Genomic DNA, 10,412 nt, shown 5'->3' on the forward strand with positions numbered 1-10,412 from the left:
GACAATATTGCCTTGCTGACATGATAAGTGGCAGTGGACACCTCACCGATACCAAATTTAGTTCAATTACAAACACCAATATATATGTTTGCTTTTGAAGACTCATACATTGCTTGCATTCAGTTAATGTATTTTCCTCCAAAGCAAAACATTTCTAAGACATTCCAAAGATTCCTCCACCCTACCTGGTCAAAATGCTTTTTCCACATCTAGAAATATTAATGTGCATGGGACTTCTAATACCTGAGCCTTCTGTATCAAACTAAGTATTAGATGCTCCTTTCTGAGAAAAAAACACCATTTTATCCTCCAGGATATCACTTAAGAATTTTGTCTAACCTGGATGTTATTTGGAATTTAATTGTACATTGAGATAGTAAGGCTACTGTGCACAGGGAATCTGATATGAAGCTTAATGTTCATTCTCAGGGTTGATCTTACACATATTACTGCACCACTAGAAGGTCATCCTATAGGAAGCTGTTCAGCTGTGTTATATTTGACTTGCTGGACCACACTTTGAAAAGACCTGCTGTCAGGATCAAAGCAAATTACACTGTTAGTCACTTCTGCCATTCCTCCTAAGCACTTTTCTCAAAAGGGAATGTGGACTGCCTCTGTCTTCATTAACATTTAGTGTTACCTAAATATTTTCAAATGTCTTTACTCATTACCCATATAATTTATTTTTGAAAAAAGGAACAAGTGGAAGGGGGTGGAAATTGCCTAGATATTTGAAGCTTTTCCCTGCAAATTAAATATCACATTACAGTAAGACTGTAAATAACTGTGAATCACATGCTGTGGTTAAAATTTATAATGAATTAAATAGGTGAGAACATTAATGCATTCCATAACAAAGAAACACCTCTAAAGAGTCTATGTGTACTAATCATGCAGAATTAAATGAATCACACCATAGTTAACGTATAAAGAGTATATATCCAAAAAAAATCTGAAAGATATCTGAAGAACTGAAAGACACAGCCTTATTTCAAAGTGGGGGAAAGATGCAGAAAATCGCAAAGTCTAACCTATTCCACACCATTTAATAACAGCAATATGGTATACTGATTTCTTTATTTATTAGATTGAATATCCTGCCCTTTTTCAGCATAAGATGAGGCTCAGGTCAGCTCACAAATTTAAAATTATTTCATAAACAGTATACAGTAACAATATATTAAAACAAACCTACTTAGAACCATCAGACTTACCAGACCTATTAAACAACCTATCCAATTTCTAATGCCTCATTTTCGAATTCAAAATTTTCTTAATAATAAGGGAAAGGAATGAGAGGAAAAACAGGTAGGGGAAAATGGTGGACTATAGAGTTCACCCTAGTACTATAGAGTTCACCCTTCAAAGCATCCGTTTTATCTGGGGGAACTGATCTCTGCAGTCTGGAGAGGAGCTGTAATTCTGGGGGACCCACCAATTCCACCTCAATAGAACCCGTGATTGTATATCCTACGGACTGCCTGAGATTGTCCTTAAACAAATACACTGAATACCAAATTACAAGGCCCACAGTCAAAATAGCTTACAAGAACAAAGGCAAACATTTCCGCTGAATACCTGTGGAAGGTCTCAGGTGGAGGGATAAAAGCCCTGGTAGCCAATACTGTGTGGCCGGGCTGTGAGGGTGAAAGGAGTCCCTGCTATAAGATCAGGTAATCCTCTGTGAGTAGCATGGTTAAGTTGAAAGTCATCCGGTAGAAGCCTGAGCAAGCTAGGACAAAAACAAGGGGAAAAAACCTACAAAAATCACCTATACTGGCTCTAGAGTCCAGTAAGGAACCTACTCTCCCTGCTGAGTCAAGAAAAATACTGGGGATCAAGATGGACGCCCAAGCCTTCCACAGGAAGCAGCAGGCTTTTAGTTCCTGCCTCCCTGAGAAAGGGTTGGGAAATCACACACCCATCCAAGATGCCCAAAGTCGCCTCCAGGAGAATGCAATTTTCTCACCTCTCCTTCTCACAGGACCTCAAAATGACCCCTGAAATCCTGAAATGTACAACAGCACTCACACAGAGTTCTCCCTGTAGTCTTAATGATGTATTAATCAGCCACAAATGCTCACACTATTTATAAGATACTGTAAATAGAGAGAGTTTATCAGCTGAACCATCTGTATAATTCATAAATATTGTGTTACTGCTTTCTATGATAATACTACAAAGAATACAGAATGTTCATAAACATAATTAAAGAGGAAAAACCAGTTTTCCCCAAAATAACCTGCTCTTTATACTGCACTTTACTGTACTGCTCCTCAACACATATGTTCCCTTAGCATATGACTCATTCATTTACATAACTGTACTGCTCAGTGATATACATTCAGTGGGTCAGGTAAACTATTTAGTCAAATAATGGCCTAAAGCGCCTCATGAGATAATGAAACTATTTCAGAATTGTACAAAAGCTGAAGAATTATTCATTTTGCTGAACTTCTCTTTCTAATGTGATATCTTGGTATTCTACAGCTAGTCTTATAAGTTCATTAAGGAAAAAAAGAAGTCATCTCACTAGCACTCCTGGTGGCTAAGAATGGTAATGTAGGTGAGATGTCCTAGAGTCGCCCTGAAATTTTGGTGGTTCTTTTTTCCAAGAAACCAAAAATGTGGGGGTGGAAAATTAAATACATGTAATATTTTCCTATAAAAACTATATTTATTTCTACTTCAACAACCCAAAATGCTTAATTTACACTTCAGCATATGAAATTACACTAGGTTGGATGCTGCAGTTGTTTTTTGCAAGGATTGCCACAGTGACCAATCATACCTTAATGTAATTGAAAAAGCAACAATGTCAATCTGGAGCAAAGGAATGTACAGACAGTTTGCGTTACAGTATGTAATTTCCTTTGAAACTGTATCAGAAGAGATACTTGCACTGCATGGTGTGCTCACAGAGCAGATTGTGTGGATTCAATCACTTCCACTATTAAGTTTTGGTCCTTGACTGGGCGCAGTCTTTCCTAACCTGCGGAACACATTCCAGCTGGGAGCTTTTGTGACTGTGTTTTTTAAATAACCTCCAAGCATTTTGGGATGTTTTTAATCTCTTGATTTTCCCTTTCAGCTTCCTCATGACTATCCCTCTCATCTTTGAGAAATTTCCCTTTCTGAAGGCAAATGTAACTACATTAGTAGTTGTCACTTGTTCGCATGCAGAGATACTGAATCTGACAGCATTGTGGTCGCTGTTCCCTATCGGCTCAACAACACTGACTTCTCGCACCAGGTCCTGGGTCCCACATAGAATTAGATCTAGGATCACATCTCCCCTGGTTGGTTCTACAACCATCTGCTCTAAGCCACAGTCATTTAGCATATCCAGGAATGTTCTCTCCTTACTATGACCTGAACATGCATTTTTCCAGTTTATATGGGGATAGTTAAACTCGCCCATTACCGACATTGCTTTTAGTTGGCCTCTCTAATTTCTTTTTCCATCTCAGAATCCTCTTGTGCTGTCCAGGTCAGGGGATTATAATATATTCCTAATGTTAAACTATGCTTCACCCCTGGTATTGATATCCACAGGGCTTCTGTAGAGGAATCAGCTCCCCCTGCATTGGCTATTTTATGTGACACTATGCTCTCTTTGATGTAGAGGGCCACCCCACCCCCAATACGCCCTGTCCTATCCTTCCTGTAGAGCCTGTAACCTGGGATAACAGCATCCCACTGGTTCTCCTCATTCCACCATGTCTCTGTGATGCCCACTATATCAATGTCCTCCTTCAAAACTCTGTACTCCAGCTCCCCCATTTTTATTCTACTATTAGCATAGAGACACTTGTATACTCTGTCTCTGTCCCTAACCTGGGATTTATGTGTTTTGCCCTCTAGCCTTTTGTAGACACTATCAATACTTATCACATTGCTGTACTCTTTCACTTTTGTATGTGGTTGATTTAAAACCTCCTTCTCTGTCTGCATCCCCATGGACTCTGTATTCGAACCGAAGTCACCTCAGCTCCTGTCGGCTTTCCCCCAGGGATCAGTTTAAAAGCTGTTCTGCCGGCGTTTTAATGTTGAGCGCCAGCAGCCTGGTTCCTCTTTGGATTTAAGATGAAGCCCGTCCCTTTGTACAGGCCTGCTTTTATCCCAAAAGGTTCCCCAGTTCCTGACAAATCTGAAACCCTCTGCCTTTGCACCACCTTCTCATCCACGCATTGAGACCCTGTATCTCCTGCTTGCCTACAAAGCTCGCCTAAGCGGCGTGGAACAGGTAGCATTCCAGAGCATGCCACCTTGGGAGGTCCTGGATTTTTAACCTTCTAAGCAGCCTAAATTTAGCTTCATTGGTACCAATGTGGTCGCACAACTGCTGACTCCACCCCAGCACTGTCTAACAGCCTATCTAGACGTGGCGTGACATCCGCAACCTTCGCACCAGGCAGGCAAGTCACCATCGCGGTCATCACGCCTGTCACAAACCCAACTCTCTATATTCCTGATGATCGAATCACCCACTACAAGGGAGCCCCCCACTTCAATGGTGGGGTATCCTCAGTGCGAGAGGATATCTGACCATCAACTAAGGGGTGTCCCATCTAAGGGAACATCTTCCCAATCAAGAGACTGGCACCCTCTGTCACCCAGACTCTCATTCTCCATGACATCTGAAGAGATGTCACCTTGGGAGATGGGACCCGGCTGCTGAGTCCCTGAAAGCCTTGTTGTTGCCCTCTCTGCCTCTCTCAGCTCCTCCAGGTCTGCCACCTTGGCTTCAAGAGAACGGACACGTTCCTTGTATGCCAGGAGCTCATTGCAGCGAGGGCACACCCACGACTTCTGGCCTAGTGGCAGATAGTCATACATGTGACACTCAGTGCAAAACACTGGGAAGCCCCCCCATCCTGCTGGCTTCCTGCCTTCATATCTGCTTTTGTTTATATATTTAGATATTAAACTTTTAGCCAGTGCCCCTTTGAGCTATCTGTACCTACTATCCCTCAAAATGTCCTTATTAATTAATTAATTAATTAATTTTAAAAAAGAAGAAGAAATTGGCCGCTAGGCTGCTGGTTCCAGAGACTGAACTAAAGACTGAATGACTCACCTCAGGAGCCCCACCTTTAGCAGCCCAGGACAAAGAGTAACCTCTGTTAACCCCTGTTAAAAATACACTGTTTTAAAAGATGTGGCTTTGAGAAAAGCCCTCCAAAATGAACACCAGCAGGTCACTCTGCTCTTCCTGGCCAGTTGCCTTGTCCACTGCTGCTCCTTTCTGCTGGTTCCAGAGACTGAACTAAAGACTGAATGACTCACCTCAGGAGCCCCACCTTTAGCAGCCCAGGACAAAGAGTAACCTCTGTTAACCCCTGTTAAGCCCCACCTCCAGCAGTCTCCAGCTCTTAGCAACCTTAAGGAGAAAAGGAGAAACCCTGCAAACCCCCCCTGTTAAAAAATACACTGTTTTAAAAGATGTGGCTTTGAGAAAAGCCCTCCAAAATGAACACCAGCAGGTCACTCTGCTCTTCCTGGCCAGTTGCCTTGTCCACTGCTGCTCCTTTCTGCTGGTTCCAGAGACTGAACTAAAGACTGAATGACTCACCTCTGGAGCCCCACCTCCTGCGGCCCAGGACAAAGAGTAACCTCTGTTAACCCCTGTTAAGCCCCACCTCCAGCAGTCTCAGCTCTTAGCAACCTTACAAGGAGAAAAAGAGAAAACCCCTGCAAACCCCTGTTAAAAATACACTGTTTTAAAAGATGTGGCTTTGAGAAAAGCCCTCCAAAATGAACACCAGCAGGTCACTCTGCTCTTCCTGGCCAGTTGCCTTGTCCACTGCTGCTCCTTTCTGCTGGTTCCAGAGACTGAACTGAACTAAAGACTGGTCCTTCTGCAAGGACTAATATGCATCATGAAACATTCCATGGGATCAAACCCACTATTTGGCCAATGTTTTCCACAAGCAAAATTTCAAATTACACTCCATACCAGAGAGTTGCAAACTAGCGCATCCTAGCCTAGATTATCACACACATCTTAGTTTTTGCTATCTGAGGGGAGGGGGGAGCGAACACACAAATACTGCCTTCTACTCTGTCACCCACACTCAATCACAGCCAACACAGGAAGACAGGGTGTAACTGACATGTTAGGAAGACCTCTCATGAAGATGACAACATCTCATTGGTGCAAAAATGCATCTAGACTTTTTGTGTTGTATACGTCTACAGCATACAAAGGACATATTCTCTAGAGGTGGAGAACAGCTTACATAAAAATCTTCATACTAGTTCTGAATATGAATTGTTGAATTTTAATTAAAAATTCAAAAGTTTTTGTACTACACATTGAATGAATAAAACCTTTAAAATGGCACTTCTCTCATTCAAAAATACTGAATTGCTGCTACACACAATTTCCAACATTTTTACTAAAGAAACTAACAATATTGTCACCCGAGAGACGGGGCCTGGGCAAGTCTGCTGGCTTAATCTGACTGGAAGGAAGGTGACTGAACTCTCTAGTAGGGGAGAGGCTGAACTAGAAAGATAAACGCTCATGCTCTCCTGTAGTGTGCCAAAATCTGCAAGACTGGCATATACCACCATCTTGCCACCTTCTTTTTCCACCCTCCCCTAAAACAAAACTAGGGCAGAAGACAACCTCCTCTCTTGCAGTCCCACTGGTTGTAATGAGCGGCCAGCTATTTGGTTCTGGAAAGAGAGTATATGTTTAGCCACAGGCTACTGAACAATCAGGGTGATGTGGGGAGCTTCCCAAAGACTCAGGGCTCTGCTCTGCTGGATGCCAGAAAAGTACCCGTAATCTTACTCCTGCAACAATACATGACAAGATAGGAAGAATTGAAAACAAGGAAACCATAGAGAGGAAAGGAGTTGCTATATTATTTAAAGACCATAGTAAGATTACCAGCCTCCAAACCAGAAAGGGCTAGAACTGGGGACTGTGGGGAAAACCCTCCTACTAGGAGTCAGCGTGTACCAAGAGAGGACCTTCAACCCCATGAGTTGAGACTGCCTTACCCTGGACCACTGGAGAAACTTTCTTCAATAAACTTTTCTTCAAGAAAAAAAACCACATTTTTTGTGTGATTCCTTTCCAGGTTTCTCGTTCTGGGCATTTTCATTTCTAACTTGAGCATTTTCATACCATAGTACTATAAAATCATAGTTGTCCTGACAATATACCATGGCACAGACCATCCAAAACATACAGAAAAATCCTCGGCCTGCAAGCCATTTCCCATTCCCTTTAATGGAGGAAACCAACTGAAATGAATAGGTAACACTTCATATTAAAAAAGCCATGTGTGCCCACTATAATTATTTTGCAAAACGCGTTGGTTTGAAACATATTTAAGTTATTGAAACTGGAATGTATTTAGGAACATCCCTTTTGAGGAACAGAAATCTTAAATGTATTCAGGCTAAGAAAGGTCTTTCCCAAAACCCTGGAAAGCCAAGAATAGATTAAACAATATAGAACCAGATGGGACTTGGCATATAGCAGCTCCATTATATTACCAAAAACTATTATATAGAAGACATACGAAAACTTCAAAAAGCAACAAAGTTAAGCAACAAAAAAGCATACAGTTAAGCCAGCACTGACTGCCCAAATTTATGCAGTGTAATTTATTGCACAAAATATAGAACAGTAAACCATAACTATACAAATTTGCTCCTAAAAGTTGATGACAATTGCAAAGCAAGATTCATTAATTCAATAAATTAGCATATTAGACTAAAAGCACCCAAGATCTACAAGTTTTTGATACTTCCATTGGTAAGATATATGGCATATTCCAAAAAACTTACAAAATGATAACCCAATTTTAAAGTCATTACATTATTTAAGAAACACCGGAGATGGGGCGAAGGGCCAAGAGAAAGGAGGTCAGTGATTCCATGTGACAAGATTGTGAGGCACGTCAATACAACAGCTGTGCATTCATTCATAAGAGCAACATGACTTTCCCTGACATCTCACCGAACAATAATCAGTTTGCTGACTATAATAATGGATTTGCACTTGAAAGCAAAAGAAATCAAAGTCACAAGACGACATTATTTCAATGACCATAAAATAGTGTAACTGCTTAGATTGCTCTGAGTTAACTGAAGGAAGGGTACGATGAAAAAATAAGTCACATTGTTATGACTCTAATGAACTGCAAACAGATATCTACTATACAATCTAGCAGTTCCTGAATGGCAACAAAATAGTCAAGTGCACTAATAACTGATGGAATACCCCCCACACCCTGTCACTGTAAAGTCTGACCATTTCTCTCATATTTGTAAAGTGCAATATAAAAAATGATCCATTTCACTGACTGAGTTTGATACTGACTGCAGGCTAGCTTTCAAAACATTCAGATGACCAAGCACTTCTCTTGTGTTCTCCAGAGTAAATCAAGCCACTAATAAATCAGGAAAAGGAATCTGCATCTCTTGGCATTCTAGGAAATCCAAACAACTACACACTCACTTATACTTTATTCAGAACCATTCTGGCAGTCTTGAGAAGTCTCATTCTCACAAATTCCGTTGCTGGAAAAATGAGCTCAACACTGGTACCAAGTGACAAGATGTATTTATTTTACACAGCATCAGTAAGAACTGTATGCATACTAGAACCTATACTGTCAAGAAAGAGCTGGAAAAGATCCAATGAACAAGTCATAGCAAACAAGAGGGGATGAGCCACCAGCATGACCATATATCTATCTTGGTAACAACTAGATGTCTGTCATCCTGCAAGGGCAATACCATGTAAATTATATGCAGGCAAGACCACAACCTCGAACCCTGTTCATTAATAGCAACTGTCATGGCAAGGATCTTCAGAAGTTATTGGATGCCACACTTTTCTCAGTTGACAGGATGTACATAATGGGCAAAGGGATCATCTTAGGTTGGAGCAGGACCATGCATGAGTTGTAAAGAACCTTGCATCAGCACCAACATGAACTACAAATCTTCGTAATACAGTGCTTTCAAACTCTCATGCTGCCCCCTCGCAAGTAACACCGGAGGCAAACACGGTTCTGTAAAACGTCCTACAACACATCTTGCACATGCTTAGTTAGAGGTCGTTCTGGAGCTGCTATAACCTTTACTTAGCACGATAGATGGAAAATCTTGGAGAAAAAAATATTCGCTCCCACCCCCCACAACGCAATATGGGAAAGATGACCAAGCTGTACTTTTTTGTCAGGAACATTTTTTTCCCTGCAAGCGCCACCGCGCCCGGCGTTGTATAACCGTAAGTAACCACGCATGCGCCAACCGCACAAGGAACCGTTTGCATAAGAAGGGGGTTCCGCGGACCTGGAAGCTCAGGAAAACAAGCCGCCCCTGTCCCCGGCAACGCTCACCTCCACCGGTTGATTCCCACGTTGGAGGATCCGGCGAACCAGGGGTCCAGGATATAGACGCAGCGCACGGAGTCGGCGCCTTGGATGCACTCCCGCAGGGCCGGGTTGTCGTGGAGCCGCAGCCCCTTGCGGAACCAGTGTACGGCGTTCACCCCCATCTCGAACGGGGCGGCGGGCGCCCACTCCCGACCTCTGTCACCGAGGAGGGAGGGGCCGGGAGAGCGGAGGAAGGGTCGGTCTGGGAGGAAACGGGCTGCGGGGAGGGGCTGTCCTCGACGTCTGCAGGCTACACGGAGGGATCCCTGGTCATCCCGGTGACCGGAAGCGGGAGAAGTGCAAGGGTGGTGCTCAGAGGCAGGCAAAAAAGGGGTCGCCTCTCAGAGGCCGGAGGCAGCTCTAAGAGCCGACGGAGGCGGCGGCCGCGGCGGTGGAGGCAGCCGCGAAGGAGTTGGGGTTGGCCGCCAGCGGGTTACGCATCACCTCGCCTGTCGCCTTCTTCTTCCCCCCGGTTGTCGCCTCAGCCGCGCGCGCCCGCTCGCCGTCCAGAGGACCACGGAGGAATCCTCACGGTACGTCTGAGGTGCGACAAAGAGGAAGGAAATGGGAAGCAATCGGGTGGGTGTCGCCTGCCTCGCTCGTTCCACCGCCGCCCAGCCGCTCTCCTCGCCGCCCGCCTTGTGACTCGACGCCGCGCTCTGGGGCTCCGAGGCACGTCAAGCTCCACCCCCTCTTTCCCATTGGCCGACCCGTCCCTACGTGACAGCCGGCGCCTCACGTTTCTGAAATGTGTTCCCTCGCGGGCGGCGAACAGGCTCGGCTCAGGACGAAGCGCGCGCCAATGGGGAACAGCCCGCGCCGCGACTCAGTGACGGAGGAGGAAAACCAGCCCCCTTCGGCTGGAGCGCTCCCCTCCCCCTTCTGCTGGGTTACCTAACCGAACCAGGCCAGTGGGCGTGGCTTAGGTTTTGTTAGCCAAGCCCTGCCCGGCCAACGCCAGAGCCCCGGATGAGCACGTGGCTTCCGTGGCGGTTCCTTTCA

General features: G+C 44.2%; 1 protein-coding gene across 1 annotated transcript in view; it reads right to left on the minus strand.

Moving 5' to 3' along the window:
- Positions 1-10,079, minus strand: part of CRY1 (cryptochrome circadian regulator 1) — a 33,342-nt gene extending 23,263 nt beyond the window's left edge. Inside the window, exon 1 of the mRNA XM_048499820.1 lies at positions 9,375-10,079. Within this exon, the coding sequence (XP_048355777.1) occupies positions 9,375-9,532 (158 nt within the window). The 5' untranslated portion in view covers positions 9,533-10,079. The remainder of the gene's footprint in view (positions 1-9,374) is intronic.
- Between the last annotated feature and the right edge of the window lie 333 nt (positions 10,080-10,412).

This window comes from Sphaerodactylus townsendi, linkage group LG06 (genome assembly GCF_021028975.2).
Source record: "Sphaerodactylus townsendi isolate TG3544 linkage group LG06, MPM_Stown_v2.3, whole genome shotgun sequence".
NCBI lineage: Eukaryota > Metazoa > Chordata > Lepidosauria > Squamata > Sphaerodactylidae > Sphaerodactylus > Sphaerodactylus townsendi.